Source organism: Hyla sarda, chromosome 4 (genome assembly GCF_029499605.1).
Source record: "Hyla sarda isolate aHylSar1 chromosome 4, aHylSar1.hap1, whole genome shotgun sequence".
In the NCBI taxonomy this organism is placed as follows: Eukaryota; Metazoa; Chordata; class Amphibia; order Anura; family Hylidae; genus Hyla; species Hyla sarda.
In genome coordinates this window covers 149,992,626-150,018,510 of record NC_079192.1, presented here as the reverse complement: position 1 = coordinate 150,018,510, position 25,885 = coordinate 149,992,626, and the positions used below count along the sequence as shown (strand labels likewise).

Genomic DNA, 25,885 nt, shown 5'->3' with positions numbered 1-25,885 from the left:
CTCCCTCACCCTGTTCTCTATATTACTGTTCCCCATGTCCCATCCACCCTAAAACAACCTCTATGTAATGTACCGAGCAGGCTCCTGTGGCTCCATTCCTGCTGTTTGCTAACACTGTCTTTCTTCCTGACGTTGGCACAGTCTTCAGTGCTGCAAAGCTAGACTCCTCCCAACGACGTACAAGCATGTAAGCTCTATGTCCGATGTGCAGCAGTGGTCACACCACTACAAGCTCTATTAGCACCACTCGCAACCACAGTCAGTGTTCTGTGACCGCAGTTGCAACAGCAGATGCAGTGCAAGCGCCTGGCGGCCTATGCAGCAAGGCACCTATGTGGGCCTCTGGGCCTATTTTAACATAGGGGCCTGGAGCTGTAGCTCCATCTGGCCTTGTGCAGCAGGCCGCAAAATTTAGTTCCGCGGGCCGCAAATTTGAGGCCCCCTCGTTTATGGTGTTCCTCTGTGCTTACTCTCTGATCTTTGTCCTTTTGTACTTGTATCGGTTTGTGAACAGTGTCCTATGTTCCTGATCAGTTTGCCTTTTTATATTCTGCCCTGTTAGTATTTATATCCTATCTAGTCGTCTAGTAGTTTTTCGTTTCTGTTTCTGGTCTGTGACCGACTATGTATGTTATGCATTTTTATTCCACTGCACTTTATGAAGGGATCGGCGCCTATTTGTGTAGTGTTGTAGTGTGGATGGGCAAGTGTGTTTTTAGGGCCAGTTTAAGGCTCACTCTCCCTGCACCCCCTCGCATCTGCACCCCACCCCCACACCCCCGGTCGGTCCTGACACCAGATTTAAAGGAGTACTCCGGCCATTATACATCTTATCCCCTATCCAAAGGGGGTCTGTCATTGTGTACTCTTCCCATCGCTGGAGGCTTTAAATGTGTAGCGTGATGACCATGGGGCCAGAGTATCGTGACGTCACACCCCGCCCTCTTAATGCAAGTCTGTGGGAAATCTACTAAAACCTTTGCACGACATAAGAAAAAAAATACCAAAGGGGTGGAGCTATTATGCCAACACAATCGAGCTCCTCTCAAAAAAAAGACTCTCCCCACCACCCTCTGACTCTTCAATTTCTTTCAGTCCTGTTAAACAAAAAATCCAAAAAGGACATTCTTCAGGATACTTTCGATACAGCTTCAGAGATTGTCTCAAATAAATTATCCTAACCCTGAGACAATTGTTGCACAAAGGTATTACCTCTACTATCTTAACTGTAAATAAGATGATTGATTAGCTGGGGGAAAGGGTGGACCAAGTAGAGAAACAGATGAGTGAACTGTGAGTGGGACAGGGGTTCTTGGAGTCGGCGGCAGTAGCAGTCAACCAGTGCAGACTGTTGGGGGGAAAATCGACAACTCGGCGGTGTGGCAGTTTTTCATCAAGCATCCGGAGGATGTTAACCTTGCCACGTGCAAGATATGTCGGCAGAAGGTGAAGCGTGGCCAGGGTCCCAATGTTGGCATCATAAAGCGGCCTGGGAGAACTGTGGCTCCAATGTGGTGGTCCAGCCTGCTGCATCCCCCAGTGGCACGCCCCTCCCTGTTTCAGCCAGCCAAGGCTCCATCACCTCAGCCGAAGGGTCTTTCATACCAATCTTCTGTCGCTCCAGATGCTCCTGCTCCACCTACTTCGAGTCACTCATTCCGCCAGCAATCCATCAGTGAATCCACGTACAAGAGACAACAGTATGCTCCCACTCATCCAATGGCGCAGAAGCTGAATGTGCTCCAGTCCAAGTTGTTGGTGTTGCAGTCCCTCCCTTTTCAAGTGGTGGACTCTGCACCTTTAAGAGAACTGTTGGCTTGTACCGAGGTGGAGAGTCCCAAGCCGTCATTTCTTTGGAAAAAAGGCAGTACCAGCCCAGCGCAATTTTGTAAAACAGAAAGTGGGCCAGTCCTTGAGCCTGTCGTACCAAAGTGCACAGCAGCACCGACGTGTGGAGCTGTAACTGCGGTCAGGGACAATACATGTCCTTTACGGCCCACTGGGTAAATGTGGTTTCTGCAGAGCCACAACAGCAACTTTAACAGGTCACGCCGCTTCTGCCTCCGCTCGGTCCTGTGACAGTGTGTGACTTAGCCTCCTCATCCTTCACCGGGTCCTCAGCATCCACTGCACGAACAAGTCTGTGCCCCTCCAGCATACCATGTGTGCAGGGCACGGCGGTGTCACTCTGTTCTTCACATGGTTTGCCTTAGTGAACGGAGTCACACAGAGGAAGAACTGCTAAGTCATTCAGCAAGAAATAGAATCATGGCTTACTCCACGAAAACTGGAAATGGAAACCATGGTGACAGACAACTGGAAGAACATCTTGTCTGAGCTGAGACAAGGAAGCCTGAGCCATGCACCCAGCATGGCATATGTGTTCAATCTGGTTGTCAAGCGGTTCCTGAAGTATCCCCCTCCCCTATCTGCAATACATCCTAACAGTGGGAAGGAAACTTTGCATGCACTTCAGCCATTCGTACACAGCAAAGCACACCCTCCTTGAGCTGCAGCGTCAGAACGGTATCCCCCAACATAGTCTGATTTGCAACGTTTCCACACGTTGGAATTCCACCCTCCTTATGTTGGACCGACTATACCAACAGAGAAAAGTAGTCACCGATTTCTTGATGATCCAAGTGGATAGGGGGACGCCCCTGTGTAACTTCAATGTCAACCAGTGGCAGCTCATACGTGACACCTGCCCTTTGAGGAAGCCACATTATTAGTCAGTAGCCAGGATTACGGGATGAACGACGTCATTCCACTGCGTTGGAAATGATGGCTGGTCAGAGAACTGGAGACGTGGCGCCTACATCTCACGGCCACTTGAGCCCTGTGGGGGCTGAACTGGTAGAGGGGGACAGTGGAGCACAGTTTAGATTTCGCAAAATGGGTGGTTTTTATAGTCATCTGATAGGAGGAGCAGGAGCAGCCAGAGGAGCTAGAGAGTGATGAGGAACACGAGACAGAGGACCCAGACACACCGTGGCAGTATGCAGTGGAGATGGAGGCAGGGAGTCCCTCTAAGTCACTTGCACAAATGGCACAATGCATGCTCACTTGCTTGCATATTGACAGCCGAATTATCACCATTTGGCAGTGGAATGACTTCTAGCTCTCCACCTATTTGGACACTCGCTATCGGTACAAAATGGTGGCCTTTTTTTACACCCACTGAGAGGGAGGACAAACTGACCTACTAGAAAGACATCCTACGTCGTCAGTTGGTGGCTGCCTAACTGTGCCATCATCCATCCTCTTGCAGGTTTGACTCTGGGGGGCCCTCTGCGCTCACCTTCCACTGCCATGGCTGCTGGGGTGGGGTGGCAGAAGCAGTACCAGCTCCATCAGCAACAGCCTGAGTCTACAGTCGCTGATGAGTAGCTTTCCTCACCCACATAGTGAAGCAACTCATCAGCAGCAGGTAGACCTGTAGCAGGACCCAAACCAGCAGATGGTGCCATACCTTGGCATGACCCTACCAACACACTTTGAAGATCTTTCAATTCAAAAGAAACAACAGGAAAACCAGGCACTGCCAAATCCACTTCGCCCTATACACCAACTCCAAATTTCCAACACGGAACGGAATCCCAGCTATTCTGATAGCTGCTAAGCTGCAGTGCTGACTCGTAATAGAAAAGTCTCTGAACATCCACAATGTAAAGAAGATAGTCGCACTCGCCAGAGAAGATTTTTTTTTCTTACACTTGTTCACCGTTGGAATAAAAGCAGCTGTTGAAGTATATCTTCTCTGGTGAGTGCGACTATCTTCAAAATCTTAATTTTTTTACCCTAACATGTTCTTGTAAACCTTTTTTTTACATTTTACAAGGGGTAATAGGTAAAATGTCCCCCAAAATATGTAACCCTATTTCTCTTGAGTAAGGAAATACCTCATGTGGATGTAAAGTGTTCTGTGGGCGCAGTAGAGGGCTCAGAAAGGAAGGAGCGACAATGGGATTTTGGAGAGCGATTTTGCTGAAATGGTTTTTGGGGGGCATGTCTCATTTAGGAAGTTCCCATGTTGCCAGAACAGCAAAAAAAAGAAAACTCATATGGCACACTATTTGGAAACTACACCCCTTCAGGAATTTAATAAGGGATACAGTGAGACGTAACACCCCACAGGGCGAGCAGCGTGTGACGTCAGCTATCACGCCCCCTCCCGTAGGCTTGCATTGAGGGGCGGAGCGTGACGTCACACGCCGGCGTGACGTCACATGCCGCCCGCCCTGTAGTCGCCGATAATCAGTCCCGGAGCGAACACGCTCCGGGGACTGATTACAAATGGGGTGCCGAGTGCATGATCCCGCGGCGGGACTCCCGCGATCAGGCATCTTATCCCCTATCCTTTGAATAGGGGATAAGATGTTTAAGCACCGGAGAACCCCTTTAAAGCAGCCCGAAGCAATAAGCATGTATAATTTGAAAAATGTGATAGTGTTCAACTATAATAAAGAAAACTTTTTAACATTATTATAGATTAATTCATTTAGGAAAATGTTATTCCCCCCCCCCCCAAAAAAAAGAAAAAAATCACTTCGGTGCCAAATTTTGGAAGGCCTATGTCCCTGGAAGGGAGGTCTCTATTGATGAGTCTCTCATCAGCTTTAAAGGAGATCTGCAGCCATAGAAACTTAGATCTCCTGCACGGGGCCCCGACTCTTCCACTGCTCTCCCATGCAGGAGGCTGCAGTATTTCTGGGAAAGGCAGAGATGCAGTGTTCGTGCATCCCCGCTTCTCCCATGGAGCTGTATCGAGGGGGCGTGTCTGTCGACCTCAGTGAGGTCGATTACACACGCGATGGCCACGGTAATGCCGGGTCCCTGTACAGGAGTTCGCAGGTGGTCCCAGCGGTCGGACCCCCTCCTGATCAGACACTTTTCCCCTTCCCTGCAGATAGGGGATAAGTGTCTGTGGCATCAGTACTCCTTTAAGGGGAGACTCTTCTTCCACCAATATATCCCCCCTAAGTGGATGAGGTATGGCATGAAACTCAAACTTTGTGAGAGTACCTCAGGATACACTTGCAAGTTTAGAAAGTACAAGGGACTGGATTCCTGTATTTATCCCCCAGAATATCCCCCCACTCTGGGTGTTAGCGGGAAATTCTTGTGGGACCGTTTGCACCCACTAATGGATAAGGGTTACTACCTTTTACGTGGATAACTTTTATACCAGTATATACTCTCTTTTCACTTGCCTTGCCGCCGGATACGGTCGCTTGTGGGATTATGTAGAAGAATCAAAGGGGCCTCCCAACCTATCCTCTCCAGACACCTATCCTAAAGGGTGAGATTAGGGACTTTACCAGTGAAAACCTGTTGTTGGTCAAGTATAAGGACAAGAGGGAGGTCCTTATGCTGACCACGATTCATGGTAACGGCAGCACCCCTGTCCTTGTGTGAGTTACAGGAACATCAGGCCTGATTTTGTCGTGGACTACTATCAGTATATGGGGAGAGTTGATCTCTCTGATCAAGTCCTCAAGCCATATAACGCCATGCGGAAAACACTGGCGTGGTACAAAAAAGTTGCGGTCTACATTGCCCAGGTTGCCATGTACAACTCTTTTGTACTGTCCCAGTATGCTGGTAACACAGAGACATTCCTTTCTGTTCTGGCACCATAGGGGCCACACGTGACATGCCCCCCAAAAACCATTTCCGAAAAACTCACTCTCCAAAATCCCACTGTCGCTCCTTCCCTTCTGAGCCCTCTGGTGCACCCACAGAGCACTTGACATACACATATGAGGTATTTCCTTACTCGAGAGAAATTGGGATACAAATTTTAGGAAGATTTCTCTCCTTGTAAAAATTCAAAAACTGGGTCTACAAGAACATGCCAGTGTAAAAAAATGAAGATTTAGAATTTTCTCCTTCAATATGATGCTATTCCTGTGAAACACCTAAAGGGTTAACAAACTTTTTTTGAATCTCATTTTGAATACTTTGAGGGGTGCAGTTCTTATAATGGGGTCATTTATGGGGTATTTTTTAATAAGAAGGCCCTTCAAATCCACTTCAAAACTGAGCTGGTCCCTGAAAAATTTTGATTTTGAAAATTTTGTGAAAAATTGGAAAATTGCTGCTGAACTTTGAAGCCCTTTGATGTTTTCCAAAAGTAAAAACATGTCAACTTTATGATGCAAACATGAAGTAGACATATTATATATGTGAATCAATTATAATTTATTTGGAATATCCATTTTCCTTATAAGCAGAGAGCTTTAAAGTAAAAAAAAAAAAAAATGCAAACGTAAAAATGTTTCACATTTTTAATTTTTCACAAAGAAAGTATGCAAGTATCGACAAAATTTTACCACTAACATAAAATGGAATATGTCACGAACAAACAATCTCTTAATCGTAATGAAAAGTAAAAGCATCCCAGAGTTATTAATGCTTAGTGACAGTGGTCAGATGTGCAAAAAATGACCGGGTCCTTAACATGTTAGGACGCCCGATCCCAGTGTTGAAAACTGGGTCGGTCCCGGCTGCTAATGATAGTCGGGACCCTGGGCTAATAGCGTGTGGCACCGATCGTTGTGCCGCGCTATTAACCCTTCAGATGCGGCCATCAAAGTTGACCGCCACGTCTCAAAGTGAAAGTAAACGCTTCTCGGCAGCGCCGTCGGGGCTGATCGGGACATTGCGATAAAATCGCGATGTTCGGATCAGTTAGGACGCGAGCGGAGACCCCCTTACCTTCCTCCGTCGTATCCGATCGGCGTTTGATTGCTCCAAGCCTGAGCTACAGGGTTGAGCAATCGAACCCCTATCTCGCTGATCCATGCAAAGCTATGGCTTTACAGGGATCAGAGTAAAAGATCAGTGTGGGCAGTGCTATAGCTCTCTATGGGAGCTATAGCACTGCAAAAAAAAGTGAAAAAAAGTTTACAAAGGTCATGTAACCCCTTCCCTAATAACAGTTTGAATCACCCCCCCCCCCTTTCCCATAAAAAATAAAATAAAAAAAACTGTAAATAAAAATATATGTGGTATCGCCGCGTCCAACATATTGTATTTTTGGTCACTTTTAATATAATGAAAACATTTATAAAAATCAATCAAAAAGTCCTATCAATACAACAATTGTACCAATACAAACTTCAGTACACCACAAAAAATGATCCCTCATACCGGCCCGTACGCAGAAAAGTAAAAAAGTTATAGGGGTTAAAAGATGAGAATTTTTTACGTATACATTTTCCTGCATGTAGTTATGATTTTTTTTCTGAAGTACGACAAAATCCAACCTATATAAAGTAGGGTATCATTTTAACCGCATGGACCTACAAAATAAATATAAGGTGTCAATTTTACCGAAAAATGCACTGCGTACAAACGGAAGCCCCCAAAAGTTACAAAATGGCATTTTTTCTTCAATTTTGTTACACAATTAATATTTTTTCCGTTTCACCGTGGATTTTTTTGTAAAATGACTAATGTCACTGCAAAGTAGAATTGGTGGCGCAAAAAATAAGCCATCATGTGGAATTTTATGTGCAAAATTTAAAGCATTATGATTTTTAGAAGGTGATGAGGAAAAAATGAAAAAGCAAAAACAGAAAAAGGGCCAGGCCAATTTTTGTTTTTGCACTTTCATTTTTTCCTCCTCCCCTTCGCTTACAGTTTTGCTCCTACAGACCCATATAAGAGCTTGTTTTTTTTGCGTCACCAATTGTACTTTTGTAATGGCATCACTTATTTTATAACAACATTTGCGGTAAAAAAAAATATTTGTGGGGCAAAATTGGAAAAAAAATGTTGTAATCATTGGTGGCTTCTGTTTCTACACAGTGCACTTTTCGGTAAAAATGACACATTGACCTAGATTCAGCCTGAAACCCTGATTGTCTGGCTTTTCTCTCAGCAACCAATCACAGCTCAACTTTCACTTTACCAGAGCTTAAGATATGAATGCTGAGCTGTGATTGGTTGTTGTGAAAAAAGACAATCACCCCAATTATCTTTATTTTGCATGTCCATATGATCACAACGATAAACAAATTATATTTGTCCATCCTTAATGCCGCAGCCAGACTCCTCTTCCTCTCCAGCAGTTACACCGACGCTTCCTCCCTGTGCCAGTCACTACACTGGTTACCAATTCAGTCCAGAATACAGTACAAAATCCTCAGTCTCACACACAAAGCTCTCCACAATGCTGCACCTCCCTACATCTCCTCTCTCATCTCCGTCTACCATCCTACACGTTCTCTCCGATCTGCTAATGATCTCACACTAACATCTTCAAGAATCCGAACTTCTCACTCCCTTCTCCAAGACTTCACTCGTGCTGCATCGGTTCTCAGGAATGCTATCCCTCAATCCCTCAGACTCAACAACATCCATAGTTTCAAACGTGGCCTAAAAACAAGCCTATAGCATTTTGTAATTGGCCTCAACATATCCCCACACCTCTTGTTTGAATAGTTATTGTGTAATATTATGTCTGATACTTGTCTTTGTTTGTACCCCATAATTGTAAGCACTGCGGAATCTGTAGGCGCTATATAAATAAATAAAATAAAATATAGGTTTTATTTGGTGTTACATCTTTTAAAAAATTAGAACTTTTTTATTGGACAAAAAGTTACCAAAAGTATGCAATTCAGGACTTTACTTTTCTTTTACATATACGCCATTAATCGTACGGTTTACTTAACATTGTATTTTTATAGTTCGGATATTTTCGCATGCGGCAATACCACGTTTTTGTTTACATATTTATTCTTTTTTTTTTTAAAGGGGGGTGATTTAAACTTTTGTTAGGGAGGGGTTAATTTACAATAATTAACCTTTTTTTTTTATACTATTTGTTTTAGCCCTTATAGGGGACTTTTACATGCAATATTCTAATTGCATATACTGTTCAGTGATACTCCACAGAACAGCATTGATCAGTGTTATCAATACAAGTGTACCCAAAAGGCATTCAAACCTTTCTCTCTTGCCTAATAAAACCTAACTTTTATTTAAAAGCCAGGAAAATGTTATGATAAGGGGGAAAAAAAGGATTAAAATCACAGATGTTTATTAGAACACTTTAGTGGCTTTTCAATAACTTTGATCACAAGTTTATGCCAGGGATCACCCCGATCGGTGATGTCTGACATTAACAATGGACCATCCCGCTATGAAGTGCACTCATCTTTTGGGCACGTGTCAGAGAGGAAGCAGGTACAGGGCGTACATTTACGCCCTCTGTCCTTAGGGTTATACATAACTTTGTTTTTTATCCAACCAAATATCTAATGTGCTTAAAGGGGTACTCCGCTGCTCAGCGTTTGGAACAAACTGTTCCGGACGCTGGAGCTGGCGCCGGGAGCTCGTGATGGTTGGCATGCCCCCTCCATAGACTTGCATTGAGGGGGCGGGGCCAAGACATCAGGCGCTCCCGGCGCCGGCTCCAGAGTTAAGAACAGTTTGTTCCAAACTCTGAGCAGCGGAGTACCCCTTTAAAGATTCTCCAACAAACCAAACTCTATAGAGATCTGTTTTCCAGACATACAGTATGTGCTCCAAGCCTGGCGTTGGAGTGGATTTAACACTACCCTAAAATATTTCATGTCCCCTAACATTTTGCTTCAAATCCTTCTGCACACCCCCTACATTAATCTTCCATTTAAAAGTCATTTTTTATAACCCTCATAAGTAAACCTGATTTCACAGGTAAGATAATAAGATTATTCCTTATGCACTTGTCCAAAAAATTTGGGCTCCTTATGCCGACATTGCACACTACCGTCTGGTTTTGTGAACCAATTCTACCGAGTAGAATAGCAGATTTCACTAAATGATATCTAATAACGTGTGTCCTTTTTGATAACCAGCAAGCTCTTTTTGGCTTGGTTGACTCCAAATCCTAAAAGTCTGACTGATCTACGGCAGGCATGGGCAACCCCTGGCACTGCAGATGTTTTGGACTAAATCTCCCATGATGCTCTTAGCCAAAATGCTGACAAAGCATCATGGGAGATGTAGTCCAAAACATCTGCAGTGACAAAGGTTGCCTATGTTTGATCTAGGGACTTATGTGTTGTGTCTGCTGCCGACTCCAAATATATACTACAAAATAGATCGCTCCCTGGGCTCCGCCCATCCAATCCTGTCGGCTTTTTCATGAGAAACTCCTTTTCCAGTTCTGCATTGATTGGATTGTAGCATCTAGCAATAGCTGCACAAGAAGCAATATGCGAAAGCTTTGTCTCAACCCTCCCTATCCAATTCCAAAATAAAATCAAAGAAACCTTTTAGCATACCAAGTGGTAGTTGAACGTGGAAATTAGTGTTGAATTACCGTATTTTTCGCCATATAAGACGCACCCAATTTTAAAGGAGGAAAATCTAGAAAAAAAAGATTCTGAACCAAATACTGTAGTAAAATATTTTATATCAGTATAGTTCCCCCACAATAGTTTGCAGTATAGTTCCCCCACAATAGTTGGCAGTATAGTTCCCCCACAATGGTAGGCAGCTCCTCCCCCCTCCCCACCACAATAGTTGGCAGTATAGTTCCCCCAGAATGGTTGGCAGTATAGTTCCCCCACAATAGTTGGCAGTATAGTTCCCCCACAATAGTTTGCAGTATAGTTCCCCCACAATAGTTGGCAGTATAGTTCCCCCACAATGGTAGGCAGCTCCTCCCCCCTCCCCACCACAATAGTTGGCAGTATAGTTCCCCCAGAATGGTTGGCAGTATAGTTCCCCCACAATAGTTGGCAGTATAGTTCCCCCACAATGGTAGGCACTGGCAGCTCCCCCCCACAATAGTTGGCAGTATAGTTCCCCCACAATGGTAGGCAGCCCCCCCCCTCCACAATGGTTGGCAGTATAGTTCCCCACAATAGTTGGCAGTATAGTTCCACCACAATAGTTGGCAGTATAGTTCCACCACAATGGTTGGCAGTATAGTTCCCCCGCAATAGTTGGCAGTATAGTTCCTCCGCAATAGTTGGCAGTATAGTTCCACCGCAATAGTTGGCAGTATAGTTCCACCACAATGGTTGGCAGTATAGTTCCCCCACAATGGTAGGCAGCTCCCCCCCCCCTCCATAATGGTAGGCAGCTACCCCCCCTCCACAATGGTAGGCAGCTCCTCCCCCCTCCCCCCACAATAGTTGGCAGTATAGTTCCCCCACAATGGTTGGCAGTATAGTTCCCCCACAATGGTTGACAGTATAGTTCCCCCACAATGGTTGACAGTATAGTTCCCCCACAATGGTAGGCAGCCCCCCCCCCTCCACAATGGTTGGCAGTATAGTTCACCACAATAGTTGGCAGTATAGTTCCACCACAATAGTTGGCAGTATAGTTCCACCGCAATAGTTGGCAGTATAGTTCCACCGCAATAGTTGGCAGTATAGTTCCCCCGCAATGGTTGGCAGTATAGTTCCCCCACAATGGTTGGCAGTATAGTTCCCCCACAATGGTTGGCAGTATAGTTCCCCCACAATGGTAGGCAGCTCCCCCCCCCTCCATAATGGTAGGCAGCTACCCCCCCCCTCCACAATGGTAGGCAGCTCCTTCCCCCTCCCCCCCACAATAGTTGGCAGTATAGTTCCCCCACAATGGTTGGCAGTATAGTTCCCCCACAATGGTTGGCAGTATAGTTCCCCCACAATGGTTGACAGTATAGTTCCCCCACAATGGTTGGCAGTATAGTTCCCCCTCAATGGTAGGCAGCTCCCCCCCACAGACATACAGCTTCCAGCCATATACAGTGTATGGCTGGAGGCTGTATGTCTGTACTGCCCCCACAGTGTTCCGGTCACCGCTCCTCTGGCCCGGTGTCACAATCTACTGCTATGGCCTATGGACCATAGCAGTAGGTGCCGGGACCGGAGGAGTGGTGACTGGAACACTGAAGATTACGCGCCGCCGGTCACTCACCAGCCCCCGGTCGGCGCGTGTCTTCCTCCGGTCCTCCGGCGCCTCTATGGTTGTACGCACGGGACGTCACTGACGTCCCGTGCGTACAACCATAGAGAGGCGGAGGATCGCAGGAGTACCGGAGGAAGGCGCGCATCGGCCGGGGAATGGTTAGTGACCCGCGGACATCCTTATGTCCCGAAAAGATTTTTCGGGACATAGGGATGTCCAGCATAGGAAAACCTATGATTTTATCTGCCCGGGCCGGCTCCTATGTGCGGCTGCAGGCAGGGGCCGGCCAGAGCAGGTAAAAACTAATACTGTATATTAAAAACCAGGGGGCCTCCAGCTGTTGTGAAACTACAACTACCAGCATGCCCAGACAGCCTTTGCCGGTCCGGGCATGCTGGGAGTTGTAGTTTCAGAACAGCTGGAGGCACCCTGGTTTTTAGTATACAGTTATTAGTAATTCACCTGCCCGGCACCTGGAACTGTATGTTCCAGTCCTAGGGCAATAAACATAGCCGGTGTGAGGTGAAAAATTCACCGGCGGTCATGAGGCTGCTGCGGGTGGGGAGTGGGTAGTCAGCGCTGTACCGCACCGCCGCAGCCTCTGCACTTACCGCTGACTTCCCGCTCTCGCCCGCAGCAGCCTCGGGCGTATATTCGCCGTATAAGACGCACCAACTTTTCCCCCCCACGTTTTGGGGAAGAAAAAGTGCATCTTATACAGCGAAAAATACGGTATAGAATGTTTAGTTGCTACTACTGAACTAGGAGCATGCATGGACCCATGGGTTACGATTTCTTTTTCTTTTTTTTCTTTTCGTTGTCAAGACCAAAATGATTATACAAACATCTTGAAGACTGCCTTGAAACTAGTCACTTAAATAAAAAATGTAGCACAAGTAAAACAGAAAGGTAGGGCACTCACCATCAGCGTTAAAAACTTTGGCCGGCATCCATCATTGTAGTGTAAGTGAAGCATTTTTCTACACCTTTTTTTTTGTGTGCTGGTTATGTGTAGGAGCACCAAATGTATTAAATGGTCACAGAGCATATGATAAATGTTGTGCAGGTCACATTTTCTGAAATTTCTCTCTTCACAAAAAGATAAGCTAAGTCTGGGCTGGTGTAGTTTTAGAGACTTTTCAGTGGCTTTGCGCCTTTTTTCCGCCTTTTCACAAAAAGGCGCAGTTCATAAAACCCCTCCATAACTCCATATTGTGTGTATTGCCAAAATCAGTGAATTGCAACTCAATATCAGCAGAAATGTGTAAACCTAAAGGCGCGAATAAACCCTGCTTGCGCCTTTTTTTGCGGCTTTTCTAGACACAAAAAACAGTCTAAAGACAACGATAAATGTCGGCCTTCTTTATTTCAACTTGAAGTGTACAGGTGTATACAGACAGCAGATGCAGATATTGTATTCCTGGAGTCTCTAAGATGCACTGTGGAGATATGGGAGATGTTAAACAATAATGGGGGCGCAACTAAGGCTGCCAAGTTTCCCTGGATCATTTAACTTTTCAGTTTTCAGGAAAGATGTGTTTGATTTGTTTCATTTGGAATTTTACACAGTCTAAGAACTCTAAACACCACGTTTTTTATTATTTGGAGGGCCAGCTTGGTATATATGGAAAGTATAGATCCCAGAGTGACCACCTGGAAAATGAACCTCATACAAAAGCATCAAGCGATATGCCCTCAAAATGCGTAACACATCTGGGGTCTTTTTAGAAGAATTCCTCATACTTTTCTCCTCCCACCAGGCATTAATTAAATGAGCTGCACCTGGTGTTTTAGCTAGGAATTGTAGTAGTGCATCCAGCACTAAACACTCAAAGCCAGTAACATTTATCTTTAGCTCATGATTTTACAATAGTTCAGATAGTATGTTTTGTACAACTTGTTTAACAAAAATGTTTGACTGCTACTTGTGTTCAATTATGCACTGAGATTTTGATGCCATATACTGCTTCAAGTAGAGATAGGGTTTCCTAGTGCCTTCAAGTGTTGAAAGTTTAACATAGACTTTGAAGGTGCGCCAATGAGATCATTCAAGTGTCAGATTTTTCTTTCTTTCTGTATTTTAAGTGTACCAGTCCTAGACCTGTCCTAGAGACAAGCCAAAAATGTTTGATTGATCAGGGTCTGAGTGTTCAGACCCCGACCTATTGTTTGAATGAGGGGGTGAAAAGTGGAGCAAAGCACTGCTGACTGAGACAATCTCATAGACTTACATTGTAAGTTTGTATCTCTTAGCACACCCTTCTCCCAGCCTGTTTTAGTTAGTTTTAGCTATTTATCATGGTCTGAACTTTTACTGTACATGTCTAAGTTTTTGAAGTGACCGTGCCTATTTAAGTTTAGTACCAGTTTGGTATCTCCTTTTTTTTTTTTTTTATCTCCTAGACTATTGGCATTTCAAATACAACATAAAGGTCAGGTTCACACAGAGATATATTGTTGCCTTACGGTGGATTTAGATGTCAAAAGTTGTACTTTTTTTAGCCACTAGATGTCATCTGTGTTTCGTTATATGAAAAATTAGCTGCTTGTGTATTGCTTTGATGCATTATTTTTATTGTACATTATTTAACCCCTTTGACTTTACATAGGAGGGAGCAGTGCTTTAAATGTGTGCACATGGGTACTAGAGCACAACTGGCAGATTTAACAGACTTCAGCTAATTTAATTGGTGTATTTACGAGTTCCAATGAGTGCTGGTGCAGTCTGACCAGGCTGCTGTACACACAAATACTTCCACAAGGTTGCACTTACCAGTAAAACCCTAAAATAACAGCCATAGACTAATGCAACATTAGGAATTAAATGTTTATAAATATGTAAAAAAAAAAGTCTTGTTTAAAAATCACTCAGGGGGTAATTGATCATTGTCTGTGTTAGGCTCTGTTTTGCTCAAAAACTTTGTGACTTCCCCCCCTAAGTGGACAGGGTAGTAGGTGTGGTCTTCTACAATTCTGGATTTACCACAATTTCTGCTACACAGCTCTGAGCGAATGTAGATTTCAGAAGCACAGCATTTGGGTCGATTCACTGCCTGATTTGTTAAGAATGTGCCTCTTAATAAATCCGGGAGGTGGAAAGCAGCCTGCGCGTGAAAACAGTCTAGATAAATGTTTGGAAAAACTAAAACTGATATAGAACGTAAATAGGTCTGGCTATAAAAGGCTGATTCAGCACAGTCAAAAAGAGGTTGAGATGCAGTATAATTCTGAAGGAAAGTTCATTGCTTTAATATATTTTTGTAAGTTATTTTAAAAGGCTGGTGCAATCTATAAATTGTGTTTTTTTATTTTATTTTATTTTTAGCACAGTATGGCATATATGCTCCCTCATAGTGTCTCCAATGTGCATGTGTGAAGTGTGCTATTAGCTTCATGTGAAAAAAAAATCTGTAAATAGCTGAACCTGGTAAATCCTTTCAAGCAATAGACAATTTTTTATTTTATGTTACTAGAACTTGAAATTCAAATGAATACCAGTGGTTTTGTGCATAGCAGAATCTTCAATAGTTTCCTATTATGGATAGTTTCTGGTAATTCAATCTTAACTTTGATACTCAATTATGTGGAACTCCATTCCCTGCAACTTCCTGTAACTCTATATGTATGGGTAAAAATATTAGAGCCTGTGCGCTGCAGAGGAAAGTTAAGGCATATTGATTCAGCTAGGACATGTGTTCAGGCAGGACGACTACAGCAAGAAAACACAGCTAGGCTTCAAATACAGACGCATTGTTGTTTTTGGGAAGGACTCATTCATGCATATTGGAGAAGGTATTATTAAATCAAGCTTGGCAGTGTTACAGCCAGTATGCAGCAGGAGAGCTGAGCTTAAATGTCGCTAGAAATCAAGTGCCTGGTAAGTGAATGCAGTTGGAGTACGAGCGATCCAAGACTGTTTAGAAACTGTGGAGCCAGGAATGGTCTGTTTGTTTCATGACGTGCACAGCTCTACCCTGTGGCTCATCATTTTCCTGTGTTTGGCTGGGACACATGAGGCAGTTTTGTGGCTTTTCCTGCAGTGTAATACCAACAATCTACATGTTTTTCTGCTGCTTTTGGTCTGCTCGGGGAGTGAGAGAGAACTGCACATCTGAAGTAGTAATATGGTCAGAAGGGACAAATGGCACGTCGTCTGAGACTTCATTTTGCCACCAGAAGAAGTAACACTGATCCACTGCCCGACAGCTCTGGAGATGGTCTGGATAGCAATATTCACATGTGTTTCCAAAGTATCTCCCATTCTTCTGCGCCAAGTGTGATACAGATGAGACTGTCTCCACGGCAAACAGTACAGCTATCACCTTCACCTGAAATTGCACAGTCATATCAAGGTACTTCTGTTTCACCGCCTAGCAAAAAAAGCACATCACTTCAGATTTCTTTACAGACCAGCCGGAATAGTAGATGCCATCAGTCTGGCAACGCAGACCTTGCTGCGGAGGAAGACATTTCTTTCGTCAGCGATTACAAGGATGGGATTAATTCTAGTTATAACATGAGCAGGAATTATAGCTGTCACCCGGTCGTAAATGACAGCAGTTTCCCAAATAACACCTTGGCTAAGAACGGCAGTTCATGTAGCATTGCTGTGAGTGACAATGGATCATTTAGTAGCAACAGCAGTGACTATGGATCTTGTACGAGTACAACAAGTGACACTGGTTCATGCTCGAATAGTGTTTTAAGTGACAATAGTAGCAGTACCCTTTCTCTAGGTGATGCTAGTTACATTAACAATGTGCTTGCTAACAATACAGTCTATGCAAATGCGGAAGTCAATCCTTGCAAACTGAATAATGTTCGTAAGGTTTATTCTAGGTGTAAAAGTACATTTCCTTTTGACCATGAGGAACTAGACAAAGAAGTGACAATGAGAAATCTGCCATCAAGAAGGAAAATAAGGCTTCCTCTGAGACGTTGTTCTTCTTTGGTGATCTTCCCTCGGAGTCCCTCTGAGACTCCACCAACTTCTCCAACTACTTTGAGTCCCCCAATTAATAGAGGCCCTTATCAGACATCCTATCAGTTCATGCTTTGTTCTAATGAGCTTACAGAGAAGGAAGATCAGACCTCATCCAAGGGATTTCTTTCAACAGCAGTCAATGGAGTGCGTCTTCACAAAAATAATTGCACTATTGGGGAAGTTAGAGACATTAAACCACTTTACTTGAATGACTCTTTACAAGAGACCGATCCGTCACATGGTGTTCAGAAGCCAGATACTGCAGAGGATGGATTTTCTCCTGTTTCACTAAATGTTTCTCACCAGAGACAATTGTCGGAAGGTAGGGAACGTGACTATGTAAGATCACGCAGACATGATAAATCTGAGACCAGCAATGGAGTGCAGTCACATCGGCACATCCGACTATCGCGAAGCACCTCTGCTTGTTCTCCTTCAAAAAAGATTACGGAATATCAGATCAGTATTAGTAGAGACCAGAATAGCAAAGTTATTCCCAACAGGAAATCAAGCCATCTCTTCCAAAGAAGTATATCGGAAGGACCTCCCAACAAACTAAACTCTTCTAGTCTTAAGTATAATTACCCAAAATTAGGGTCATCCCATTTGCACATACAGTTTGCACCTGGAAGTGAAAGCAGGATTTGTAGCTTTAAGAGACAATCCATAAGTAAACCCTCTACTGGTGTGACTGTCAAACCCTCTGTGAAACCCTTCAAGGTGAGTTATTTCACTTTCCAGGCCATTTAAAATAGCAAACCAGAATAATAAATATAAATATATATATATCTCTGTATGAAAAAACTTTAAATTTGCCAGTAAATGTACATTTTTGTTTGTTTTTGCAATTTGTTCATGCCAATGAGAAATCCATCTGTCTAGATTTTTTTTCAACTGTCTATTTATTGACCATACAAAAACAGAGTGCATAGTAAAGTCACAATTATTGCAATAAAAGCTTACATTTTTGTTGGTTTTTGACAGTTTTTCCAGTCTTCCACAGTACTAATTAAGACCCGATGTTCATTATTCCTGGTGCATAATAAGTTCAGGGAACTTTTTTTTTTTTTATTTGCTATTGGGAACAATGCATTTTTGTATTGATACTTGATAATGATGTTTGGTTACTTAAATTGACACGTTGTATGTAGTAACTGTAGATAGAATATTTTCAGGTTACAGCTTTAGCTTTGTTAGAAACATTGGACCTTTAGTGTGGATGTGGTCATTGCAGCCATAGTGTAGCATTGTAGCCCAGTTAAAAATAAACAACTCCCAAAATATTTCCCTTGACTCCAGTTAGTCTGGTCATGTATACTGATACGCTGACTGTGGGTTCAAATTTAACAAGTTGATATTAGAGCAGCATTTAGTAATGCCAGCTATCTGTACACAGCAGTCATGAAATTAAATCAGTGCTTTGCTGAAGCTCTGCTATCACTGAAAGGTCTGTGTGTTCTTCATTTGTGTGCCCAAGTTTAAGCCTCTAGTAGGATAATATCCAATTCCTTGCTTCAATAGTCAACAGCTTGTTAAGAACGGCTTTCTAAAATTCACTGTAAAATGACACTGGTGACTGTAGGGATTGGCTGTGCTATTGTGTTAAAATACACAAGATTAAAAAAAATATATAGAACTCTGTTGTTATGTAAATCTAAGCTGTAGTAACTATGACATTCTGGGTAAGCAAAGTAAAAATTATAAGTATGGTATTTTTTTTTCATTGTAGTATCCTGTATTAGTTCAGCATCGGCGTTTCCCACCAAAAAATTTTATCACTAATTCACAAAAGAAGTGATGATAATTCTGCCGTGGTAGCTAGATTAAAGGGGTACTCCGGTGAAAACCTTTTTTCTTTTAAATCAACTGGCTCTGGAAAGTTAAACAGATTTTTACATTACTTATTAAAAAAAAAATCTTAATCCTTCCTGTACTTATTAGCTGCTGAATACAACAGAGGAAATTCTTTTCTTTTTGGAATGCTCTCTGATGACATCACGAGCACAGTGCTCTCTGCTGACATTATAATAATAATAATAAGTCTTTCTTTATTTATTGTTGTCCTTAGTGGGATTTGAACCCAAGGCCCCAGCACTGCAAGGCAGCTGTGCTAACCACTAAGCCACCATGCTGCTCTTAGCATACATCTGCTATGCATCTGCAATGCATGGTTGCTAAAATGGACAGAGATGTCAGCAGAGAGCACTGTGCTCGTGATGTCATCAGTGTTCCAAAAAGAAAGGAATTTCCTCTGTAGCATTCAGCAGCTAATAAGTACTGGAAGGATTAAGATTTTTTTAATAGATGTAATTTACAAATATGTTTAACTTTCTGGCACCAGTTGATTTAAAAGGAAAAAGGTTTTCACCGGAGTACCCCTTTAAGAGCCCCTTCTTTCACTCACCCACCTGACTGTGGTGAGGCATTTGAAAGGAACAGGGATATATAGTGTGCTTTCTCAGAAAGCACACAATCATCTTTCCAAGGACCTGTTACCTTGAAAATGTAGTCCAATCTGCAGACATAATCTTTATACAGCTGCTGATGAGCAAATATAGCTTCTTCAGAAAATGTATCTTGTCTTTAATTCATATAAATCTTTTGCTCGTTCTGAGCAAAGTGGCCAGTCAAGTAGGTGGTCCTACTTAGTAACTGACAACTATGAAGGAAATTTATTAAAGGTTTTAGAGTTTTTTTATTTTTTTTTGCTTAAAGAAGTCGTACAAATAGTCGCACGTACGCGTAAGCAACTTTTTGTGTGACTTTTGTGGGTAAGCAAAAAATACCAGTCAGCCCTACCTAAGCAATTTTCAGTTTTCACATTGCAGTGGTCGGGATTTATCAAGAGTGAAAGTCGCACGTAAGCAAAAAAAATTGTTGCAAACCCCCTTCAAAAAGTCGCAAGTGTAAGCAAGGTCAGACCTGACTTACAAACTTGCTTTTGACAGCATTTTTAAAAAAGTTGCACAAAAAGTCGCAGTTGTGCACCTCCACTCCCCTGCACTCGCTCACATCTACCGCCTGCCCGCAGGCTGTTGGGACTACAACTCTTAGCATGTCCTCACTGTGAGGGCATGCTGGGAGTTATAGTCCTGTAATAGCTAGCGGGCATGTGAAAGATGCAGGCAGGTGGCCGGGGAGCGGAGCTGTGCGACTTTTTCCACTGCTCCACTCCCTGGCCACCGCCCGCATCTATCACTCACCTGCTAGCTGTTGCAGAACTACATCTCCCAGCGTGCCCTTACAGTGAGGACATACTGGGAGTTATAGTTACAACAGCTAGCGGCCAGGTGATAGATGTGGCCGTGGAGCAGAGCCAGCCAGCAGGAATATGAAATTACAGCACTGTAATTTCATATTTCCCGACCAGACCTGTGATTGGTCTAGACCTCCTGGCCAATCACAGCTGCCAGAGGGAAATATGAAGTTACAGTGCCATAACTTCATTTTCCCTGCTGGGAACCCAGGGAGCACAGTACAAGCCGCCCGCTTCCCTGGCTTCCTTGTCACCCACCGTGCAGGACTACAACTCCCAGCATGTCCTTATTGTAAGGACATGCTGGGAGTTGTAGGGGTGCGGCACGAACGAGTGACAAGTATGTCACCCGCCCGCACATCTCCCACCTGTGCCGCAGTACTACAACTCCCAGCATGCCCTTACAGTAAGGATATGCTGGGAATTGTAGTCCTGCGGCAGGGGCGATTGACAAGCTTGCCACCCGCACCGCACTACTAAAACTCCCAGCTTGTCCTTACTGTAAGGGCATGCTTAGATTTGTAGTCGTGCGGCAGGGCAGGTGATAAGCTTATCACCCGCCCACACATCTCCTGCCCAAGCCGCAAGGGCATGCTAGGAGTTGTAGTCATGCAGTGTGGGCGGCAGGAGATATGCGAGCGGGTGCCAATAAATGTACTAACCTATTTTGTGTTTTTTTTTTTTTTTCTTCTTCTCATTTCAGATCTGTGTATCCTGTGGACTACTTAGGATTCGATGGACTACTATGATGACCAGCATTTTATTTGTTTAATGTTAATAAAATGGTTAACGAGGACTTGTGGGGGAGTGTTTTTAAAATAATATATATTTTTTAAAGTGCGGTGTATCATAGACAGTCCCAAAAAATAGCTATTGTTAACCCCCAATTATTACCCCGGTACCCACCGCCACAGGGGTGCCGGGAAGATCTGGTACCAACAGGCCCGGAGCGTCGAAAAATGGCGCTCCTGGGCTTAGACGGGAACAGGCTGGCATTATTTAGGCTGGGGAAGGCCAGTAACAATGGTCCTTGCCCACCCTGGTAATGCCAGGCTGTTGCTCCTTTATTGTATAGGGGGAACCCTATGCGTTTATTTTTTTATTATTTATACAAAAAATATGTGGGGTTCCCCCTATTTTCATTCTCAGCCAGATACCAACCAAGCAGCAACAGCCTGACATTACCAGGGTGGGCGAGGACCATTATTACTGGCCCTCCCCAGCCTAAATAACGCCAGCCTGTTACCGCCTAGGCCCAGGAGCGCCATTTTTTTAGACTCCGGGCCTGTTGGTACCTGCTCTTCCCGGCACCCCTGTGGTGGTGGGTACTGGGGTAATAATTGGGGGTTAGCGCTAGCGGGTTTTGGGGCCAACGCTAAGCACCGGATTTGTAATGGACTAATGGTCTATAAGATGGCCTCCACTTATAAGCATGTAAAGTAAAGAAATAAAAAAAACACGTTTATAAAAAAAATGTATTTTAAAAAACACTCTCCCACAAGCCCTTGTTAACCATTTATGAATATAAAACAAAAAAAGCAACGCTGGTCAATGTAGTCCACCGAATCTGAAGTAGTCTACAGGATACACAGATCTGAAATGAGAAGAAAAAAAAACAAACACAAAATGGGTTGGACATTTAGGTGGAAAAAGTGGTAAAAGTTTTTTTATATACACACACAATTATATATATTCTTGCACATTGTTTCATATTTTTCCACAACTGCATGTTCTGAAGACATTTATTGGTTTTTGCTTGTTTGTGCTAAAAAAAATGGTATTCTAAAGTAGGGATCGACCGATATCGATTTTTTTTTGGGGCCCGATACCGATAATCTGTGGAGGTTAGGGCCGATAGCCGATAATTTATACCGATATTCCGGTATAAGTTATCGGCTATTTATCCTCCCCCCCCCCCCCCCTCCGACACCGCTGCAGATCATTGATTTAAAGCGGGCGCTTTAAATCAATGAACTGCAGCGGCTTTTGGGGTGCCATAGGCCGCCGTCGCCACCCGCTTCTCTCCCACTGCCTGTCCGTGGGTCCTCCTGAGTCCTATCACCGCCACCGGCCGCACCGCGTCGCATCCCCCCACCGCACCGCGTCGCACCCCCATTGCCTCCCCATCCCCGGTTTTATAATTACCTATTCCCGGGGTCCACTCTACATCTGGCTCCAGTGGCGTCCTCCTGAGCTGTCACTATGCGCACTGACAGTGACTTGCGTCACGTCACTCGTCATTGCGCACATCGTAACGCAGGAAGCTGCAGGAGCCAGAAGTAGCGTGGACCCCGGCCCCCCGGGAACAGGTAATTATAAAACCGTGGATGAGGGAGGCAATGGGGCCAGGGAGGTGCGGTGTGGGGGCAGTCGCGGTGCGGTGGGTGGTACTGCGGGGGGCGGGGCATTATCGGATTATCGGCAAGGTAATTGCCGATACTGATAACGCCCAAAATCGTGAATATCGGCCGATAATATTGGCCAAACCGATAATCGGTCGATCCCTATTCTAAAGTGATTTATTGTTTTTTGCTTATGTGAGCCAAAATTATCAACCCCCTGTGATAGTATGATAAATATGTTATACATAAGCAAAACCAAAGAAATGACTACAGAACTCTCTTATCAAAGCAACAATGATAAATGTCCTTATATGTGTATAAGTGTGCATATAAAGAGATGACTTGGCATGCTGGGGTTAGTAGTCTTGCAACAATCAGAATTAAATGGTTAATATTTGATTTGCTGGTGGATAAGGAACAAGCTCCTATCTTTAGTGGTGCAAGGTATGCGAGGGGTTAATATTTAATTACTTGCTTATCTTGGGTAGTGCCTCTTTAATTGGTGGCCAAGGATAGAAAAGGATGCTAATTCTTGGTTGTTCTGGTGTTTTACTCACCCTAGCCCACTATTCATCAGGCTAGGATGCCATGGATTAAGGCATACTACACTTCTAGTATGTTTTTTATTTATTTATTTATTTTTTGTATGCACATCGTAAAAATCTATAAATTATTTAGCTTGGTGCACATTACCAAGCCAATGACTGGACCTGCTAAATGTATTCTGGACTAGGACACAGTTGTTGACCTGACACTGGCTTTGGTCTCCTCTTATGGGTGACGGGACATATTTTATACTGGCCCCACTAACTGCAATAAATACTTATTATTCACATAAGGCATCTTTTTACTTTATTGTAGAGGTTTGGTGCATGTGTTGTTGAAGCCTTATCACACCTAGCCATGCTGTGTTGCATTACATTCAGTAAGGATGGCATTTTTTTGACTCTCACATCACTTTTGTGCCAACCTCACATACCATGCTCCTATATGTTATATCTTCCCTAATAACGTCATCACCCTTATTGACAGAAACACGTATAGGGAGAAGCTGTGTATTTTCGCTAGCGGTTCGCCAAAGGTTCGAGGTGAGAATGCTTAAGGGCATGTTATGAACTGCTATTGGTCATATATGAAATTATTGTGGTCACACCACAGAACTGTTGGTGAGACCCTCTTCTCTTAGGTAGGCACTTATTCCCTGATACAAATTATTTTTTCCATAGTCTGGTTGCTGGAATATAACCAACTTGTGGGGTTACTGCTGAACCACTACAATACTTGCAGACTATATTTTGATTTCTACTGTTAGATAATTTTATTTATAGGTTAGTAGACCAAGGAACATAAGGTGTATTATAAAAGGGATCTGGGGAATATCTTTTATTGTCAAATGGGCTCTGCTGCAATAATATATACTCGCTTGCCTTGTTCCTCCACTGAAACCTGGTCCTGTTTCATGACACTTCCTGGTCATGCACTGGCCACAGTTGTGGCAAGCACTTGATTGTGTTAAAGGGGTACTCTGCCCCTAGATATCTTATCTCCTATCCAAAGGATAGTGGATAAGATGTCTGATCTTAGGGGTCACGGCCATACTCTGCTCGTGCAGTCACAGCCACGCCCCCTCAATTGAGCCCCCTCATTTCAGCCTGAGCCCTTTACACAATAAAAACTTTCCATACAATGTATGATTCCACATATTTTATAGAACAAGTCTATGAGTGGGCCATAGTGTAGGTCAGAACACCATAAATAAACTATTCCAATGTATGCAAATTTCTTGGCCTGAAAAAATGATGTGAATTTGGCTAAGTTTATATATAGTTACTAAAATATGTTGAGGAATGTAGTACTTTTAAATGTAAAAAAAATAGTGCCTCAAAAGTATATGATGACACACATCCCAACAGGAAACTATAGGAGCATCATAGCTTCTGTTTATGCCAGAGCCATGACAGTGATCCTTAAATCTTTACTGTACCTATATAACATGATCTATTGAGATTGTTGTAGGTTTGACAGCACAGTTGTCTTCATCAAAAAATATTAGAACATTGATGAAAAATAATCAACATAGCCTAATATTTAGCAATTTACAGTAGTAGCACAATGGTGCATAATATGGGGTAGTAGGCATTTGTATATTTTGAGGGAAATATTTGATGGTTATTAAAACATTGCTCATGTTTTGGAATAGCTTTTGCAGTGTCATTTCCCACATTGTTTACTGATCAGTACATTGCAACACACATCTAATCTTTGTGCCACAAGCTATTTTCACACATTGCAATGACACACAGCAAGTTGGTTGCCATGTGGTGCCCAAATATGGGAAGCAATGCATACTTTCTGTAAAAACATTTATAGAGCTTCAATAGAAATAACATAAGTGCAGATTTTGTAAGCCAAGTTGGACATGCACATTAGGGGAAGCTGTAGTAGGGCCCATTTCCTTTGGATGATTATTGATCAGATGGAAATTACTGCGTATTTAAAACTGCCTATAAAAGAGAGGATGTGCATCGTCCTTCATCAGTAAAATATCTTTCATAATTGATTAAGAAATCAATAAAATTTTGTACAATCGCCCATTCATTTGTGGAAGTCCATCGTTCAGCATCAACAAATGCTTGTAACAGTAAAATGTAGGTGTTAAAATATGTCCAGCAAAATGAATATTCCTGGCCAATTTCTATTAATTGTGTGGTGATAATTATAAATTGATCAGGAACATTTTAAGCATGTCTGTGACAGAATTATTGGCTCATCTGTCTGCCGGATTCTTCAAACTCCTGGCAGCTATCAAGGCAGAAGTGTTGTGTTCCGACAGCTTTCTGCTTGTGAAACCTGGCAGTAACACAGTGGCCAGCACACACACTATTTTGCAATAGCCATTGAAGTTCAGAAATCGCTGAATTCAGCTTTATAAGGGAAAGTAAACACACTGAAATGGTACTAAACCTATAGGTAATTTTCTGTTTGTGGTTAAATTCTTTATGCAATTCTTGGAAAAACTGGAACAAAAATGAAAGTTAACATTGAGTAGAAAGGTAGAAAACGTTGTTCAAGGATAACAACCAAAAAAAGAAAAAAAAAAGTGGGTGAAGGGAACTGTATTATCCTAAGCAGCCAGAGGTTCCTCCGAAAAAATGAATGACCTTTTTATTGAAAATAGCTGTATTAACAATACTCAAAATATACAATGTGTTTGGAAATTTTCAGATTGTTTCATTTTTTTCACATTTTATGTTGCAGCCTTGTGCTAAAACACAAATAAAAAAATTAGCCCTCAGTCAGCCCCGTGTACGGAAAAATTAAAAAGAGCCATTTTAACAATTTTTTTTTAAAATAAATAACAACCCCTTAAAGGGGTACTCCACCCCTAGATATCTTATCCCC

At 43.1% G+C, this 25,885-nt stretch overlaps 1 protein-coding gene across 5 annotated transcripts in view; it reads left to right on the top strand.

Annotated features, from left to right (window-relative positions):
- NEDD4 (NEDD4 E3 ubiquitin protein ligase) overlaps positions 1-25,885 on the top strand; it is a 247,024-nt gene that overhangs the window by 78,157 nt on the left and 142,982 nt on the right. The window contains exon 1 of one of the 5 annotated variants that reach the window (XM_056572381.1): positions 16,043-17,605. The exons of the other annotated variants lie outside the window; for them this stretch is intronic. Within the exon in view, the coding sequence (XP_056428356.1) occupies positions 16,043-17,605 (1,563 nt within the window). Of the gene's footprint in view, positions 1-16,042; positions 17,606-25,885 lie in introns of those variants that run through there. 5 annotated transcript variants of the gene reach the window in all.